Genomic DNA, 20,199 nt, shown 5'->3' with positions numbered 1-20,199 from the left:
ATTGCTACTGTTACAGGTGGTTTTTTAGCTCAAAAAGGTTGCCAAGTACATCTGAGATGTGAATAAACCAGTGTTTACTCACAACAGAAGCCTCAGGAGAAAATATAGATGTTTTTAGAATATTCACTTGACATCCAGGCATGATAAGAGTGAGGGTTGGTATCAACTGTAATATATATGAAATGTATAAGTAGATATATTACTTTATTACATTGATCTAAAGGTAATGTTTAGGCAGGTACTTTTGAGAGCAAAGGAATGATTTATTTCCCTGTATAAATAATGTCATAACTGTGTACTAAATCAACAGCAGCTTTCCAACCCACACATTTTGATTTTACTTCATTTGGAAGAAGGAAAAAGCTTTATTTCTAAAGTTTTCTGACTGAGATAGTCCTAAGGCTCTTTGCATGCCAACAGACACACCATGATTTCACTCTGCCCTCAGCATTAATGCAAAGTGTATTATATCCAACAGAGCAGAACTTAAACACTGAATTGTAAAAGCTAATGGTGTAATATATTAAAAGCCACAACATTTGCATCGTCTGGTAATCCACAGCAACCAATTGGATGAAACTTTTCCAACCAGATGAAAAATCACCATGTGTGCGATTGTTCGGTGCCCACTAGCCTTACTATAATTTGACAGATTTGTCAGATCGCACTAAAAATTGGTCATTAGGGAGAGAAAAATCTTAATGTGTATGGCAATCTTTAGACCTGGACAAGCTTTGCAACTTTCTTTACATTACCCTGAGTATCTCTATAAAAGATATTCATGCCACCATTTGATGGTTTGTTAAATTATCATCTCCCAAAGACTCCATTATAAGCAAATAATTCTAAAATTTAAAACTGATTTCCTTTTTCTCTGTAATAATAAAACAGTGCCTTGAACTTAATCCCAACTAAGATATAATTAATCCTTATTGGAGGCAAGACAAGCCTATTGGGTTTATTTAATGTTTAAATAATTTTTTAGTAGCCTTAAAAGAGAAGGAAAGTCATTTTGGCATTTTACTGCCAATAGATTTGCCACATTAGTGCCACCTAGAACAATATAATTATTCTGCAGAAAGCATTGCCATACCTGAGGAACAAGCCCTAGAAACTTTTTCCATTTGCTAAGGGTGGGGGGAGGGAGTTTCTTAGCATTCTTATGGGAGGGGGAGCAGGAGAGAGGAGAGAGCTGCACAGACTCTGGCCATGGGAATTAAGGATGTTTCTGAGAGAGGAAGTCAGAAGCCAAAACAATATGTTTACAAAAATGGAGACAACACATCCTGTATATGTATATGTATACATATATTGAAATTTCAATATTTTAAATTTTCAAGTCAGTGGGAAGTGTGTTGTTTTTTTCTGAGATTTTTTTGCAGTCATTATGCAATTATTTTATATACTTAACCTTTTAAATCAATGCTTTTGTAATGTTCTATAAGCTGTAAATTGAAATTACATTAAATAAATACTGTAAATAGTAACAGGGGCATTTATTATGTTGTTGTTATTACATTTTTATACATCATATTTAAATAGTAAAATTGTCCTATGCTCTAATATGATGTGTGTGTACTTACTAAGTCTTTTTCGTTCTGTTTTTTTCTAAGGTTAAGCAGAGTGAAAGTGCCAAAATGATGCAATAAAATGGAGCAATTCTTCATTTTTCATCCACTGACCTTAAAAAGAAGATACTTTTCTATATCATGGCAGTAAATATTTCATGTTTTGTTGGAACTTTGAATGGACACAATCAGATGTTTATGAAAGAAGTGCTATAATCTTGTTTTGGAAAATTTCTTCTTTTTTTTTCTCCCCTTCCCCCCTTTTTTCTCCCTCCCCAAATTTTTATGATTTTAGGGTGGGCATGGCCAAACCTTTCTTCAGCCTACAGAAATTTCTAAGGCGAGCCCAGTTTTTTCTCTTCTTTCTCACTGTTGCTTATCTAATGGCTGGAAGTTTGCTTCTTTTACAAAGATCTTATTTGGTTATCCAGCAAAGTAACCGAGGAACTGTAGGCAATCTGGGTTTATCAGCTGACAGTGTTGGTGATCAGTATATTGATCACAGGATGGTTCCGAAAGGATTGGCAAAATTACACGCTAAAAAATTACTCACTCAAAGACATGGAGTAATAGATCAGCCACTTTGGCTGATTACACGCAACTCTGAACTGAGACAACTAAGAAGAAGATGGTTTCACAATTTTGTAAAAGATCAGGATCCTTCTCTTGGCACACCATCCAAAGTAGTGAAGCACATGCTGGTCAACAAAGGTACTAAAACATTTATTTCTTATGTGTTATTCTATTTTACATTTTTATTCTAAGTGGTTTCTGATATATTATCAACTTCAGACCATTTTAGATTTCTAATACCAATATTGGTTGGGGGGGTAGGGGTAGTATATAAATTTAAATAACCTAAAAAAGGTTATCTGTTCTCCTTTTCTTTTTTACAGTTTATTTGGTTATGGCCTTATTGGTTAAAGGATCATAGTGGGAGCTTTTCTTACAATAAGTGTGAGAATTATAATTCCCTTTTTGCTTTTTTCTTGACCCTAAGGCTGATGACACACAAGGAGATTAGTTGCCAACACTAGAGGAAGTTCATTGTAGGATGGCTAATCTCTTTGAAAGCTTTCCTACAGGCAAGAACGTAAATTGCTGGTAGGAAGACATATTTGTCAGTTTGGTTTTCTAAAGTTGCCTTGCGAGGAAACTTTGGACGACTTCGGAAAGCTGAAGCGTCACTTATGACGGTAGGAAGGCATTTGAGGAGATTAAACACTACATCTAGAGGAGATTAATCACAAATACTCTCCTGGTGTGTCAGCAACCTGTCTATGCACTTTCTGCATTCATTGAACCCTAAACTGGCTAAATCTCAGTTAAGCCAAAAACCTGATAAGCAGTCAAAAAATGCAGATATCTTAGAATCCTCTAAAAATAGGAAATTACCAATTAATGTTTTTGGTTTATTTGCCCTTTTATTCTTTCTATTGAGACATAATAATTGTAATGCAAATAAATGAACATGATTTTTTACTTTAGGCTACGATCTGGGCATAAATTGTGTGCTATACATAGAGCACTTGAATTATTCTCCATATATTATCTGTCTGAAGTTGTTAACAGCCTTCATTGTAGTTGACACCATAAAAAGATACAAATACATGATGCTATATCACTTTGTATTATTTTGGAAAAGGATAGAATGGGTTACTAATTTGGGGATAATGCAGTTTGAATCAAAGATAATGGCCTGTGATGGTGAAGAAGAATTTATGGCTAATTAAAAAAAAGATTCTGTAACAATGGGTATTACAATAGTATTTGCAAAAATATCATCATAAAAGTAAAATACACATTTTTAAAAAAAAATTATTAATTATCAATAGTTTAATTACATTAGACCAAATACAGGACAATAAAATACCAGCCATTGAGTATTCCCAAAAATGTAATGGTGCTGGTGAACAAAGGAGTATATGCAGTACAAGTTTGTGTGGCTTAACTTATATACATGGTAAGAAATGGATGGTTTCTTTCTTTTTTTTTTTTCCAATAACATTTTTATTTATCCTGAGATTCCAACAGTACAAAATATCATGTCATAAAGTCAGGTACCAAAACATAAAGCATATACATTGTTACCAAACAAATGTCTGTTATTCTTTACATAGTAATGAGAAATAAAAGGTAGAACGGATAATCACGTAAAGATAAAAAGGATGATAAAAAGGATGATAGCAATTCTGTCTACATCCTGTTGGTTTCTCAAGGGATTTTTTAGAATTTTTACATTAACCAAAGCAGTAATTACTGTGAAGTAATAGAAGACAAAGAAATAAAAAAAAAATAAGTCAGAAAAAGAAACGAAGCAAAGTGAAGTGGAGAAGTAGAGAGAAAAGTAGTTCAGTACCGGTCTCTTTTTTTAAATTTTTTTTATTTATTTAGAGAATAAGGATAAAGAGAGCATGATATCACTGGGTAGATAGGTATACCAATAAATATAGGACAAAAATCAGTTAATTGGTTGGGTTTGAGTTGTATGTACATTAAGCTGGAAAGCTTGTATAGAGAGAAGTTGCGTGGACTGAAAACCATCTGAGTAAGGACTGTCATTCCAATTTGACCATTTAGAGTAGTATTTATGTAGTAGATTGTTATTTCTAGCACAGCAATATTCCAATCTGTTGGTTTCATTTATCAGGTTAACTAGCTCTGTAGAGGACAGCGCGTGCATTGATTTCCAAGACCGTGCTAGCACCAGTCTAGCTGTTGCAAGAATATGTGTGGTCAAGTGGATGTAGACCTGTGGAGAGGTGGTCTGTAAATTTTAAGAGAAGCTTGTGTAGTGAAAAAAAGTTCAAAAAAAAGTTTATGTTGCTGAGATCGGATTCTAGGGTGTGTCCAAATCAGGTGAGAAAGTTGGCCTGTGTGTGGAAAAGCCATATCAGATTCTTGTTGGACCCATTGGGGTTGGTTGTCAAGTAAATATATTTGTTGCAAGAAGTTCAGGTGGGAGGCCTGGTAGTATTTCTTGAGGTGGGGAAGCCCAAGACCTTCATTAGTTTTATGTCTAAACAAGATCTTTAAAGATAGTCATGGTTTACTGTCCTTCCATATAAATTTAGAGATCAGCCTTTGTAAGGATTGAAAGTAATGGTTAGGTATCTGTATAGGGATAGTACAAAATAAATACAACATTTTTGGGAGCAGGTTGGATTTAATCGCTGCAATCCTTCCCATCCAGGAGATATTTTTGTATATCCAGTCTTGCGTCAGGTTATGGAATTTGAGTAATAAGGGATTAAAGTTTTCTTTAAATAAATTTTTCACAGATGTACACAACTTAATACCCAGGTATTTTATAGAGGTTTGCTGCCAATCAAATAAGTAAGAAGAAGCTTTTAGTTTTGTTAATGTATGATTGTCAATCCATATAAGTGTAGTTTATTTCCTTTACGCAATGCATTATATTTAAACTATTGTCTACCTCAGTGCTGTCCAACTGGCGGCCCTCTGTGTGGCCCCCCACCTGTCTGGCTGCTTTGATGGCTTACTCTTGTGTAAGCTTTAAATGGTATCAGTACTGTGATTAACTGCCCCCCCCTGCATGGTTCTCACCTCAGATTCAGGCTGTAATCAGGCTGTATTTTTTAAATATGTAATCCCCTGTACTGTTCACACCTTTTAATCTCTGCATTGTTCACCCCCTGCAGTGTTCACACCTCAGGCTCAGGCTGTAATCACCCCCATTGTTCCCCTGTTCACACCTCAGGAGCAGTAGAAACCCACAAATAATCCATGCATACTACAAAAAGAATGTATACTGAAGTGGTACTGCAATTTAAAAGTTTTTTAATATATAGTTATTGTGCAGACTGTAGGAGCAGTGCCAGCATTGTGTCACTGTAGGCTGCCTGTGTGTGCCATACACACAGGCAGCATAGGGCAAGCAGAGTATGGCACACACAGGCAGGGTAGGGAAGGCAGAGTATGGCACACACAGGCAGAGTAGGGCAGGCAGAGTATGGCACACACAGGCCAAGTTTGGCACAAACCAGCCAAGAATGGCATACACAGTGAAAGTATGGCACATGCAGGCAGGGTAGGGCAGGCAGAGTATGGCACACACAGGCAGGGTAGGGAAGGCAGAGTATGGCACACACAGGCAGGGTAGGGCAGGCAGAGTATGGCAGGTTTTTGCTGTACTACAACCATTAATATGGGTATGGTCATGTGATAACATGGGTGTGGTTTCAAGTGGGTGTGGTTTCAAAAAGGGGAGTGGTCAAAACTGGCTTCCATTATCGGCCCTCCACCACGTAGGTCGGAAAAATTCCGGCCCTCGGTACAACAGAAGTTGGACAGCACTGGTCTACCTTATGGCTGTGAACTAAAATGATGACCTTATTGTTGAGGCTTGTACCACAGAAGTGGTGAGACTGTTTGCACTGCTGATATTTTGTGAGGAGTGATTATACTGGCAGCAAAGTCTTGACAATGATGACTGTAAAATGTTTCTTCTGAGCATGCAAGGAAAATCAGATAAACAAAACATCTGAATATTATGATCAAGTTCTAATTCCATCACGCCAGGATAAACCAAAGCAGTAAGTGGAAAGAATAGCCATTAGAGAGCATTTTTTTCTCAAACTATGGCAAATATTCACTGCAAAAAAAAAAAACTGCAAAAAAAAAAATATGTGAGAAAAACACTGCAACCCCCCCCCCCCCATCATTTCACATTAGTGGAAAATAAATCTTTTGTCTGACTTCACATTCCTGCCTGCCCACTGCTCCTAGAACAGCTCTAAGCTCAGATTACACAGCAGAGATGGGAAGGGGAGAGAGGATGGATTTGAGGGCAGGAGGAGATGGGAGGGGGAGAGAGGAGCAAACTCAGCAGACTCGTGCTGTGCCCTGAAGGATTTTTCTGAGAGCAAGAAGTCTGACACAGAAGATCGTTTATACAGAATAAAAGAAAAGAAATGTGGTGTAACTCCTTTCTTAGACATCCACAGAACTGTAAAAGGTTAATTGATGTAACAATGTTTATATAGATCTGCAATCTTGTTTAGAGGATGCTGGCTCAATGTTGGGCTGTAAAAGGTTATACAGGCTAAAACATCTGAAAGCCACAGCATTATAGAGTAAGAAAATGTCAATATAAACAGTTATATTCCACAGGGCATTAGTAGTCACAGAATGGTCTAAGGAGCATAGTTGCTCTGGATGCTGTCCTTAACCATAAATTGTCATACCCTAAGTAATTATTTGCAGGGTCATTTATCTGAGAGAGTTCTTTGTGACTTTAGAGAAAGATAAAACATATTTAAAGAAACAAAAAGATTGATTACAAATAAAAACAGTTTAAACAGTTTAAATTTTCTTGCTAAATACTGTGAAGAGCACTTTATGATAAGGTTTCTTTGTTAGATACCTATAATTTATTTATTATTGAAAAAATTATTATTCTTATAATTCACATTCTGAAAAAAAATATTTTCTTCTGACAGGTGTTTAAATAGTTATAGAGTAGAAAAGTCAATTTTCTTTGATATACACAATAAAAAACAGTTGCAGACTTTGAACCACTTGATAGAATAACTTAAAAGGATTGGAACGCTTTTAGCCCTTTATACCCATTTAAGCATCATTTATTTTGTTAAAACAGCCCTGCTATGGTCCATTTGATGTATTTGTTAAAGCGACATTTATGTAATATTCAATTTGTTAAAGTGGCATCTCAATGCTCTGCTAGTCACATTGTTGAAAGATATGCCTTTTTTCATGGGAACTGATTCTGAAGCCATATTATCAAATACGATAAACATACAATATCTTCTGTCAATGATTTTTTCTTTATGCCCATATACCTACGGGTGGGCGATATCGGGAGAATCCAGCCTAATTTGATCGTCCAGGCCAAATGATCAAATTATTATGGCGGGTATAGGCAAAATTGGTCCGGGGACCGCATCAACGAGCCAATGCGGCCCCCGATCCGACTATATTTTTTAACCTGCCCGATCGAGATCTGACCGAATTCAGGCCAGATTTGGGTCGGGCAGGTCCGGGCCTAAGGGACCGATATCGACAGCTAGAATTGTCCCATGTATGGGGACCTTTATTGGCACTTTTGTGTTTGTTATATGCAGTAATTGCTTTTATGGCAAAAAACAGAAGCCTATACTTTGCTTTATGATAGGGATTTCAGATATATTCCCAGGATTAAAGCCAGTATCCTACGAGATAAAATAGGATTAATAAGCAACAATGATGCTGGGAATGTCTTTGGCTGTGTTAACTAGACTAAGGAGAGATAAGGAGGATTAATTGAGACAATGTAATCACATGCATGAAATACACAAAATCCAAGTGTCTAGAGTAATAAAAAAAATAAATAAATAAAGAGGTTGTTGTATATGCCTTGATACTTGCTCTATATTGGTGACATATAAGGAAGGGGGAACTGTGTATGATAATGTAGACAAACAAAACTTACTTAAAGAAGAAGGAAAGGTAAAAACTAAGAAAGCTTTATCAGAAAGGTCTATGTAAATACAGCCATAAGCACTCACAGAAAAGCTGCACCTTTATCAAAAGGAACACAGGATTTCTTGTTTCCTTTCTTGTAAACATGTTCTTAGGGTATCTGACTTCTTCTGTCAGAAAAATCATTCATTCCCAGGGCCAGAGTCTGGACAAATCTCTCCTGCCCCCCCCTCCCATAAGAATTCATAAAACTCATTCCCCCACCCTTAGGAATGTGTGATCTGAGCTACCAATGGCTAGAGCTGCAAGCAGGAAGTTACTTAAAATGGCAGCTGCTATCTTAAACAAACAGAAGAATCTTCTAGGGCACTTTACTCAGCTATGGTAATGCTTTCTGCAGAATAAATATAGTGTTCTAGGGGCACTAATGTGGCAAATCTATTGGCAGTAAAATGCCAAAATGGCTTTCCTTCTCCTTTAAAGGGATTCTGTCATGATTTTGATGGTGTATTTTTTATTACTAAATTACACTGTGTACATTGCGAATAGTGAATTCTACCATTTAAAATGTTATTCTTGAAGAATTAAATGTATATTTTTTGTGCCTGATCCTTTGTTTTTACAAGAGTTAGCATTTCACAATGCAACTGCTTTCAGATATGCAATTGTTTATTTTACTTAGTGTAACTGGAGGAGTGATAGCCAGACGTTGGGTGTTTTACTATTGATTGCTATTATTATATTTACCACTAGGCTGGGAATGGAAGAATTTTTAGCTGTGCAGCTGTCGGGGAGCTGTTGTCTTCCTACCTTGCAATTTTTCTGCTGATCACTGCTAAGGAGAAAGGGGGAGTGACATCATTCTGAGTGCAACAGTTTATTAGAATACAAGTAACATGACTGAGGGCACCTGGGAAACTACTAATATGTCAAGTCTCAAATCAGATTTTAAAATTAAATATTAAAAAATATCTTGAAAAATGGATTTTAATGTAGAATTCTGCTAGAGGGGTGCTATTAACTGATGCATTTTGAAAAAAAAAACAAAAAACAAAACATGTTTCCTTGTGACAAAATTCCTTTAAAAGCAATTTCTGTAAAGTGGCTCAACCAGAAATCAGATAAAGGACTATTGGGGCATTGGCAGGCAGCAACTTTTTAAACTTTGGAGAACAGGAATATTTTGGTCTAGAACTCACTTGTACCATACCGCCCAACTGTCCCGATTTTCGCGGGACAGTCCCTTGACAGCTCCACCCGCAGTCCCGGATTCTTACTGAAAAGTCCCTCATTTCCCTTTGATCTCCTGCACTGAATGCTGGCATGGCCTGTAAAAGATGCAACTCTTGGGGAAGCAAGTGCTATAATAGTCTGTGTACTGAGTGTTGAGACAGAAGGTGACTCTTTGGAGAGCTGTGCTGCACTGTAGGGAACAGACAGGTATTATACACTTTGTTTATGTTAGGGTGGAGAAAACTGTTATAGACCCCAAGGAGTGAGGGTTATTCATCTGTTTACCCAGAGATATTGAGAAAAGTAACAATTTTGCTTCTGCTTGAGAATAGGGTGCAGTGAGAAAACTGTTTAAACTGTAATTTAATGTCCCTGTCTCATGCCTGCCTTCAGTCTTCCCCTGTTAGCTTTAACAAGTCCCCGTATAGTGTAGGCAGACAATTTTGAGACTAATTCAGGTTAATATATATTGTGGACTTTAATTTAAAGTTTAAGAATCTCCTTGTTAGGTGACAGATGTCTGAACCACATTGCATATGTTGACATGGGGTATTTAAATGGCTTTTTGGTGTCACTTGACTAAGTGAGAGATACTGCTACAACTAAACAAGATCAGTTCAAGCAGAAGGAAAGTAATTTCAGCATTTTACTGCCAATAGATTTCACACAAATGTGCAAGCTAGAAGACTGTATTTATGCTGCAGAAATCTTTACCATACCTGAGTACACAGCCCTAAAAGCTCCCTCTGTTTGTTTAAGATAGCAGCTGCAATTTTAGCTTTTCAGTGTTGCAACTCTAGCTGTTGGTAGCTCAGATCACATATTCTGATAGGAGGGGGAGTGAATTCTTATGGGAGGGGGGAGAGAGGAAAGAGCTCTACAAACTCTGGCCTGGGAACTAAGGATTTTTCTGAGAGAGGAAGTCTGATACCGAAGCACATGTGTACACAAAAGAAAACAAGAAATACTGTTTTTCTTTTTACAGAGGGTTCTGCATCTTTTCTGTGATTGCTTATGGCTGTAATTACATTGAATTTTCTGATAAAGCTTATTTAGTTTTTACCTTCCTTCTCCTTTACATATTAGACATGTGTTATTTATAAACTAAATTTGCTCAGCTGGGTGTTAGATACCAAAAGGCTGTAGTAAATTTACTACAAGGGTTATTTTATAAATACATTAAATCAAGAAAATACTGCATGTTTGGGAAAAGTCTTAATGGAAGATATATTTAAAAATTGTGGTATAGACTATAAACTGATAAGCTTGGGTTAGAAAGTATAGCCTTGCCAGGCAAATCTGCTAATATTCTGTCTGGAGGTGAGTAAAACACTCCACTGGCCAATTAAATTGATATACAGTAGATTTTGCTAAAGCTTCTAATACTAATCGACACTGTAGACAGAGCATTAATCAGAGCTATTATGATAAAGGTTAAAAGGGAAATCATAGGTGCACTAGAAGCAACAGGGAAAGACAGACAGTTTCTGTAAGGGTACGAAATAGCAAGATAAAGAATATTTCCCTGATTCATTTTTTTGTCTTTAAGAATTCATTTTTTTTCACGCCAACAAAGACAGATGCTGTTATAATTAGTCAACCGATTGATCTTGGCAGTTACCCAGTTGTCATTTTTGAGGTCAGTAAGGAATTGTATCTCATAGTGTAAAAAAATTAGCAACCAGCTTTCCTATTTTTTTTTTGTCAATATATGACCTGCCAAAACTTTCCAAAACTATTGGTTTTCATTCACTAAGTACTCGGTGCCTTGGGCCTTACTGCACTTTGTATCTAGTGCTTGCGCCCAGCAGTGCTTCCTAAGTTGATCAATATTCATGTTCGGGGGTGGAATGGAGGATGCTTCCTCCCCTATGCTCCCCCAAGCCCACCCCCTTAACAGCTCTGTATTCATGGGGTCTTTGCTCTCCATTTTTTAATTGTGCTTGTTTCTGCACCCTGCCCTAAAATTTGTATATGACCCTTCTTATAGGGTTGTCACCTTCAGACTGCTGGAATGTTGGACGGGGTGGGTGGGTTGGGCCTCAATGTCACAGGGTGGAATGAGTGACATTGGGGGCGGGGGCCGTGACATCACAGGATGGGATTATGAAGTGGCAGTCGGCAATTGGCTGGTCACTGCATCAATCAAGGAGAGTCCTGTCAAGATTTCATAATTAGGAAAAATGGGCAGGCAGTTTTGACCCCAACAGCCATTCTTACTAAAAAGGGTTGCTTTGAAACTATAGCACTAAAATCCTAACAAGGTTTTACAATGCAGTTATTATAAGTAGGTTTAATAGACTGTTGTTAAAGTGATATTGTGAAATTAACTACTGGTACTGGGACTGGTGATACTGGTATCTTGGGGTGATCTTTGATAGATGGTAACCACAAGATAGTTTCTAGCCTATTAGCATTAATAGTTCATGTTCAAATGCTCCCCAGTATATATATCATTCTCAGCCTAGAATAAGCAGGATTATAACACAATAACCAACCATTTTTACAGGCAATTGTATAATGTTTGTCCAGATAATGTAATCCCTACTAGCTATAATTAGTTTATGCCATATGCTATAGGAAATCTCACAGACTTGACTAGGCTTAGGATTTTAATGTTATGTACATGGACAACTGTGGTTAATGAATATTTTTAGCTTTTATGTAAATGATGAGAAAAGAAAAGGGGAGTTCATTGCAGCACTTGAAATGACTATCTATCTATCTATCTATCTATCTAAATATCTATCTGTCTATTCATCATACTGTATCTATATAATCTATCTATTTTAAAATTCATGGAATTATGTCACTGTGGCTTTCCATATAAATACACAAGACCGTGTTTATTAATGTCATGTGACACAATATCACAAAGCAAGTTTTATATCCGATTATATTATTATTAATAAGCATTATTATGAGCATTATCACTAAGCAATATTAGAAGTGTATTTTACAAGTTATTCATGGCTTTTGAGAATTGTAAAACATAATACATTTACTCCTTTGTTTAATATTTAGGAACATATGTTGGATGCTTTGTTGATAACGCAGAGAAAAGAACCCTCAAAGCTACAGTATTCTTTGATCTTCGGAAAATGACTGTAAGTCACTGCCAGGACGCTTGTGCAGAAAGGTAAAGAGCCTTTAGAATGAATTTAACTTTTTCTCATCAGTTCAGATTACATTTTTTGTTGATCCTTTGCCCCTGAGAGCCTTGTATTAATACAGAGATATACCAGACAGCACTGTAAATGGATTTTTAAAAAAAAATCTGATTCAAATCTGTCTTTCAATCAGCAGCAAATAGCTCCATGTTTCTGGCTGACTACATTGTCAGTTTGACTGTAAGTCTCAAATCATTTAAATCAGTTTGCTCATATCTCAGTGCCAGTCATAGTTTTTCAACAGAATTTCTGATTTACACACAAGGTAACATGGGACACTGTACCCTCAAAGGAAAACGAAACCCTAAAAATGAATATGGCTGTAATTTCAGCATCTTTGTAGTAGTAATGATCCAGGACTTGTCACAGGAGCTCCCCCACATTCACTCAGTGTTCTCTGAGAAGCTGCTGAAAAGCTAAATTTAGGGGTTTTTGCAAATTATCAAGCAGAAAATTAGGTTGGCCTGTCATATAAGCTGGTGCTACAGGCTGTTAAGTTCTAATTGCTAATTGCATCGGTTTCTGAGCTGCCATGTAGTAATTATCTGTATTGATTACTAATCAGCCTTATATCATTACTTTGATATTCTACATATACAGTATATTGTGAGTCAGTCCCTAAGCTTAGTAACTGACACGGAGCATGGGCAGTGAATCAGCAGAAAAAAAGATGGGGGGCTACTGGGGGCATCTTTGGGGGCACAGATCTTCCCTGCTAAAGGGCTGTGGTTGCCTTGGGCTGGTATGGAATCTCATAACACATTGTACAACATTTCTAGCCTACTGCTTTAGTTATGCTTTAGTTCTCCTTTAATGCCTGAATGCAATAGAAATCCACACATTGTAATTGAATTTCCATCTGTTTGAAGGACAACCTGCACTTCATGCAAAAGTTAGATTTGTACCTCTTTCATTTATAGGCAGCATATTAGCACTGATGACCATTTCCTTTTAACCCCTAGTACCTGATGGAACGTTAGTTCTATGTCGGAGAATGAAATCATTAATCTTCCATCTCAGGAAATGTGAGGACTTGCCATAAAATCCACCCCTTGCTTTATTTAATAGCTTCTGCTCTTTGCCAACACTATTATACTTAGGTCAAACCTCAGACAATCAGTGTTAACCTACATCATTGTGAATGGTCGGAAATCTTGTGCTTCAATCATCACAATTTTTTTGATCAACAAGGTTAGGGCTGGGTAACCCAGTTTGTTTTGGTATATAAGATTTTCATTCTTGACTGCAGAGGATAAGTATCCAAATACAACACAAACTATAGTTCACTATTATCTGTAAATCAAGCTTTTGTCATAGATCAGCAGATGTTCAGTGCAATACATTTCTGAATCTTACTGTGGCATTTGTTCCTGCTCCTCTGGCTTTAATAGACAGCCATTAAGTTGTCTGCTGTCTCTTGAGAAATTAGTACCTAGATGGCAGGGTACATTGTATTCACAGCTGCATGCATTAAAAATGAACAGAAAAGGGTTTCATATGTAAAAAGACATCTCTGTAAAAGAAAATGTTCAGGATTGTGGGTTATCGGTTCAGAATTGTATAGATGTAATTAACCTCTTCATGTCAGCCTAGCGCAACAAAGATGTTGTTTGTGAGATACTTAGCAGTCAAACTCTATATACATAACATTAAAAACTGGATTATGCTGCTGTAATTTTGTTGAAAGACCTACAATAACAGACTATGAAAGGGTAAATAACTGTTGCATTTTCCTTTATCCCATGGGTCTGAATTTCTACTTAAAATTGCTTTCATTGCTGTTAACTCAAAGGCATAGAATATACTATTTTATATATGTTTGACTTCCCTCTACAAAGCTGACCTGGTTACATTTTAATAACACAGTATAGCATGCTAATAAAAGTAATCTGGTAATATTCTCTGTGACAGTATGTTTTGTCATGCTAGCTACTATGCATCAGTATTTAGATCTAATTATGCACAAAAGGTAATCTGAATAAAAAAATGTTATTGTCAAAAGAACATTTTTGCTGTGACATTTACAAAGGTTGAATTGACATGCTGTAATTGCCCATGTGGTTTTTCAAGTGGAGTTGTGCAGCTTTTAATATTATAGGGCTCATTTACCTTCTCAGATGCAGTGGGCGAATTGCGCTTTTCCTGACAATGAGTTGTGCCTAAAACTATTTTCATTAAAGGTACTTGCATCCAAATGCACTCTGCGCACTTCCGTATAGTTGTGCTTAGCGGTGATTAGTCCTTCCTGCCTTCCATTTCCTGACTGGATGGTAGCTCCAGGGTCCCCTCAACTCCCTGCATCAAAAGAGGCAGTGCACTTGCGCCTAAAGAGTCGGGCGCAGACATCATTTGCTTGGCAAACAACAGAACTGACACCAGGCAGATATTTGGCGCAACTGTGTCTAATTTACAGAGAAGCAAATCGGTTGCAGTTGCCCTGGACACATCGCAGAACAGTCAGACGCTGCGCAATTGTGTCCGATTCAACTCCTGCTTGCGCATGCAATGACACATGAAAAACATTGCTTTGTGGGAGAAAAAAACATGACAATTACCTCCAAAAGTGCATTTTGCTCACTGTATCAGGATAAATGATAAATGTGCCCTTATGTCTGAGATACAGTAGTAATCTAAGGTAATATACAATATATATATATATATATATATATATATATATATATACATACATTCGACATTGACATATAAAGCCATGATAGAAGCTTCTCTTTCCTAAAAATTTAGATTTATAATTAAACAATTATAAAGAGGATACTCTTAAGCTCCTTCAAAACCATTTTTTAAAACCAGTTCTAATAATATACCTACACCACTGCTTATACCTGGCATAACCCCTTGAGAGCAGTGAGACAATTTAAGTGGCAAAAATGCTGGTGTAAAAACTTGTGATGCCTCTTTTTGCCCTGCTTTATATCCAAAATAATATGTCTTTTTGCACCAGACGTTTACATTCAGATACACCTGCAGCCATTTGCCAATATCAAGGGAATAGGCTGTCGGTAAGAGACATTACTAGATGTTTTAGAAATATATATGATTTTACTTAGCGGCAGATGTATCAAAATGTGAGATTAGTGCTCACCGCAGAAAAAATTCACCCACTTTCTATTCATTCCTATGGGAGTTTTAGAAGCAAATTTATCAATGGGTGATAGTTAGAGTTCACCATTTGATAAATACACTTCTAAAAATCCAATAGGGATAAATAGAAAGAGAATTAAGTCTATTTGTGGTAAGCTCTGATCTCACATTTTTATAAATCTGTCCCTCAAAGTATCATGTAATGGTCTTGTTTTGGTGTGTATATTAACTGCATTTTTATACTTCATATTTATAAATAAGATTTTTAGTACATAATTTAAATATATTACCATTACCATATAGCTACAATATGTTGATAAAATGTATACCACATAAATACATTTTCTCTATTCTGTATTTACCAGGACATACATTTATGCTGGTTTAGCATATGGATCTGAATGTTACTGTGGAAACCATTTGCCTCTAAATAGAGCGAAGGAAGAAGAGTGTAACAATGAATGTAAAGGAGAGAAAGGGTCTGTGTGTGGAGGTGTCAACCGACTGTCTGTCTTCAGGTTGGAGGATCTACACGTATCAGCTAAGCAAAGTGAGTTATTCACATATAACAGTAAATAGGAAACTAAAGGGAATTTTTGGGGAGACATACTATGTTTTATCTTATTTTTAAAGTTTACAGTTTTGAAATTCCATCTACAGGTCCAAAATAATTCTTATATTCAAATGATAGAGAGATTTTTAAAATAATTCAGCCATTTGCCAATATTAAGGCAAAAGACTGTTGGTCCCTTCTAGTACATATCTAGTGTACAATATTGTCATTTGGGCTTTGGCAAAATGATTTTGCAGTTTTTTTTATCTTTTGTACTAAAGAGTAACCGGTGTGCTACAGAGTGCGTGGGTTCTTATAGTCACTTTCCCCTATCATATATAAAGCCAGTTGGAGACCAAGGAGAAGAAGTGTAATAACCTTGTGCTGCTGGATAAAGCTTTATTCCACCCCCCCACCCCCCAGGCAGAGGAAAATAACACACAGAAAAGCTGGTGCCAGTACAGGTATGGGATCTCATAATCAGAAATCCAGAAATCCAATATCTAGTAAGTTCCAAATTACAGGAAGGCTAACTTTCACAAAGTCAGTTTTAAACCAATTTTTTCTTTTTCTTTCAAATAATAAGACAGTACCTTGTACTTGATTGTTACTAGGCTCCATGTGGCAAAACAATGTTTTTAGAGGCTTAAAGGTCCCTTGGATCGATTCGGCAGCTTATCGGCCCGTGTAGGGGCAGAACCGAAACGCTACGAAAAATGCGCAACTTTTCGCGTAAGTTTTAACGCTACGCAAAATGCGCAACTTTTTACGCAACTTTCGTAATGGATAGGAAAACTCGCGATTTTACGCAAAAATCGTATTGGATCCGAAAAATTCGTAAAGAATCCGAAAAAATCGCAAAACATACGAAAAAATCGCAAAGTACCGATCATTACGAAAAAAACGCAATCGGACTCCATTCGACCCGTTCGTGGGTAAGTAAATCAGCCCCTTAGTGTAAAACTTTTGACTTACCTTTATACAACCCGGATTCCAAAAAAGTTGGGACACTAAACAAATTGTGAATAAAAACTGAATGCAATGATGCGGTGGTGCCAACTTCTAATATTTTATTCAGAATAGAACATAAATCACGGAACAAAAGTTGAAACTGAGAAAATGTACCATTTTAGGGAAAAATATGTTGATTCAGAATTTCATGGTGTCAACAAATCCCAAAAAAGTTGGGACAAGACCATTTTCACCACTGTGTGGCATCTCCCCTTCTTCTTACAACACTCAACAGACGTCTGGGGACCGAGGAGACCAGTTTCTCAAGTTTAGGAATAGGAATGCTCTCCCATTCTTGTCTAATACAGGCCTCTAACTGTTCAATCGTCTTGGGCCTTCTTTGTCGCACCTTCCTCTTTATGATGCGCCAAATGTTCTCTATAGGTGAGAGATCTGGACTGCAGACTGGCCATTTCAGTACCCGGATCCTTCTCCTACACAGCCATGATGTTAAGATTGATGCAGAATGTGGTCTGGCATTATCTTGTTGAAAAATGCAGGGTCTTCCCTGAAAGAGATGACGTCTGGATGGGAGCATATGTTGTTCTAGAACCTGAATATATTTTTCTGCATTGATGCTGCCTTTCCAGACATGCAAGCTGCCCATGCCACACGCACTCATGCAACCCCATACCATCAGAGATGCAGGCTTCTGAACTGAGCGTTGATAACAACTAGGGTTGTCCTTGTCCTCTTTGGTCCGGATGACATGGCGTCCCAGATTTCCAAAAAGAACTTCGAATTGTGACTCGTCTGACCACAGAACAGTCTTCCATTTTGCCACACTCCATTTTAAATGATCCCTGGCCCAGTGAAAACGCCTGAGCTTGTGGATCTTGCTTAGAAATGGCTTCTTCTTTGCACTGTAGAGTTTCAGCTGGCAACGGCGGATGACACGGTGGATTGTGTTCACTGACAATGGTTTCTGGAAGTATTCCTGAGCCCATTCTGTGATTTCCTTTACAGTAGCATTCCTGTTTGTGGTGCAGTGCCGTTTAAGGGCCCGGAGATCACGGGCATCCAGTATGGTTTTCTTACGCACAGAGATTGTTCCAGATTCTCTGAATCTTCGGATGATGTTATGCACAGTTGATGATGATAGATGCAAAATCTTTGCAATTTTTCGCTGGGTAACACCTTTCTGATATTGCTCCACTATCTTTCTGCGCAACATTGTGGGAATTGGTGATCCTCTACCCATCTTGGCTTCTGAGAGACACTGCCACTCTGAGAAGCTCTTTTTATACCCAATCATGTTGCCAATTGACCTAATTAGTGTTATTTGGTCTTCCAGCTCTTCGTTATGCTCAAATTTACTTTTTCCAGCCTCTTATTGCTACTTGTCCCAACTTTTTTGGGATTTGTTGACACCATGAAATTCTGAATCAACATATTTTTCCCTTAAAATGGTACATTTTCTCAGTTTAAACTTTTGTTCCATGATTTATGTTCTATTCTGAATAAAATATTAGAAGTTGGCACCTCCACATCATTGCGTTCAGTTTTTATTCACAATTTGTTTAGTGTCCCAACTTTTTTGGAATCCGGTTTGTAGATACACCTTTAATGCTACATGATACAGATTAAATAGAAGGTAGCAGAAAATCTTTGTAGAATATAATGGGTTTAGTTTTTAAATAGTAATCGAAACTCATTGTAAACGACAAAGCTTATCTGCTCTATAACCTGTGCTATTTCTCCTTTTTCAGTCTGAACTACCTCTATGGCAACACAACAGCTTATTTATTTAAACTATAGTAGCATTTCAGTTTTACTCGTCAGAGCAACATTACAATATACTTTAATTACACCATTATTTTGGTGTCGCTCTTCCTTCAAGCCTTCTTTTCTACATATTTGACTGTGAGCATGATGGCATGTTACCTACCTTATAAATGTGGGAATCATAATTGTTACTATGGAATCATTTTTCATTTTGGTCATTACTGTATGTTGGCCCAGAGACTACACACAATTCACTGTCTATAAAGTTTTTTTAAGAAGTCATATTTATTTCCCATACAAAGTAAACTTGAGATCTGAGTTGCTTCATAGAGTGCAGCACTTTGCAGTGTTCTAGTCCATAACCAGAAAACCAGATAAACCTAATAAAACATGCACAAAGCATTTGACAAAACACAGAGTAGTTCATTTGCAATATGTTTGTTTGTCCTTTCCAGTGAAGGGTCATCTGATTTGCAATTATAACAAGCTTTATGCTGTTTAGGGTTCAATAAGTCGTATACTAACAAAGTAAGCAGAAAATAAAAACAAAGTTTGTTTTTTTCTCTGTATTGATCTGTCTTGTGATTGTGATCTACCTTAAGGTAAGCGAACAAGGATATTTTGTTGAGAAAATAAGAACTATTATTGTTATTAAGAATAAGAATTAAAGGTGACATATTGCATCATACTCATTTTTTGGTAATATATTCCCCTTTCTCTAAAATGTATAGTGCATCTATAAAACAAGGTTTTAAAAACATTTTACCTGTTAAAAATGTAATTATACTAAAGCTGCAGAGAGATCCTTTCTCCTCTGCGTCTAAGCTGAAATGAGGACTGGGCGTGTCCTCATGCTGCCTCAGGAAGTGATCATACTTCTGAGTGACAGTCAGAAAGTCCTGCCCCTGTATTAGTTTTGCTTCACTGACAGTAAGGACGTGCCTTTTTTCAATGAGAATAACACGAAAGCATGAAAGTTGGATGGCACTCCAGCTGGTAAATAAAAACTTTCTTTATAGGAAAGAGGTTTATTCATGGGGGCCTGCTGGAGGGCCCTTTATATCACAGCTGATGGCAATAAATTGTGCATAAAACTCCCTGCAAACTATTAACCTTTTTTTACATAAATAAAAGAAGTTTGTCCCCCTGCCTGCATCCCCCTCAGCTGATTGTGTCCTCCTTTCCCTGACAGCCGTTTTGTCCTTCTCCCCCCCAGAGTCTTTCTGTTTTGTTTCCCCCGAGAGCCTCCTTCTCCCCCGTGAGAGCTGCCCTGTCTGCTTCCCCTGAGAGCCGTTCGTAACTTCTGACAGCTGCCCCTGTGCTTCTTATAAGGAACTTTCGGCTCTGTGCTTCTTTATCTGAAAGGAGCACAGAGCCGAACATTCCTTATAAGAAGCAC

At 37.2% G+C, this 20,199-nt stretch overlaps 1 protein-coding gene across 1 annotated transcript in view; it reads left to right on the top strand.

Moving 5' to 3' along the window:
* Window positions 1-1,854: 1,854 nt before the first annotated feature.
* The window catches only part of wscd1 (WSC domain containing 1), a 68,673-nt gene continuing 50,328 nt past the window's right edge, over window positions 1,855-20,199 (top strand). The window contains 3 exon segments of the mRNA NM_001078907.1: window positions 1,855-2,279; window positions 12,267-12,381; window positions 15,877-16,061. Of these exon segments, the coding sequence (NP_001072375.1) occupies window positions 1,871-2,279; window positions 12,267-12,381; window positions 15,877-16,061 (709 nt within the window). The 5' untranslated portion in view covers window positions 1,855-1,870.

Source organism: Xenopus tropicalis, chromosome 2 (genome assembly GCF_000004195.4).
Source record: "Xenopus tropicalis strain Nigerian chromosome 2, UCB_Xtro_10.0, whole genome shotgun sequence".
Lineage (NCBI taxonomy): Eukaryota > Metazoa > Chordata > Amphibia > Anura > Pipidae > Xenopus > Xenopus tropicalis.
The sequence above is the reverse complement of the archived record's forward strand: the minus strand, read 5'-3'. Positions and strand labels throughout refer to the sequence as shown.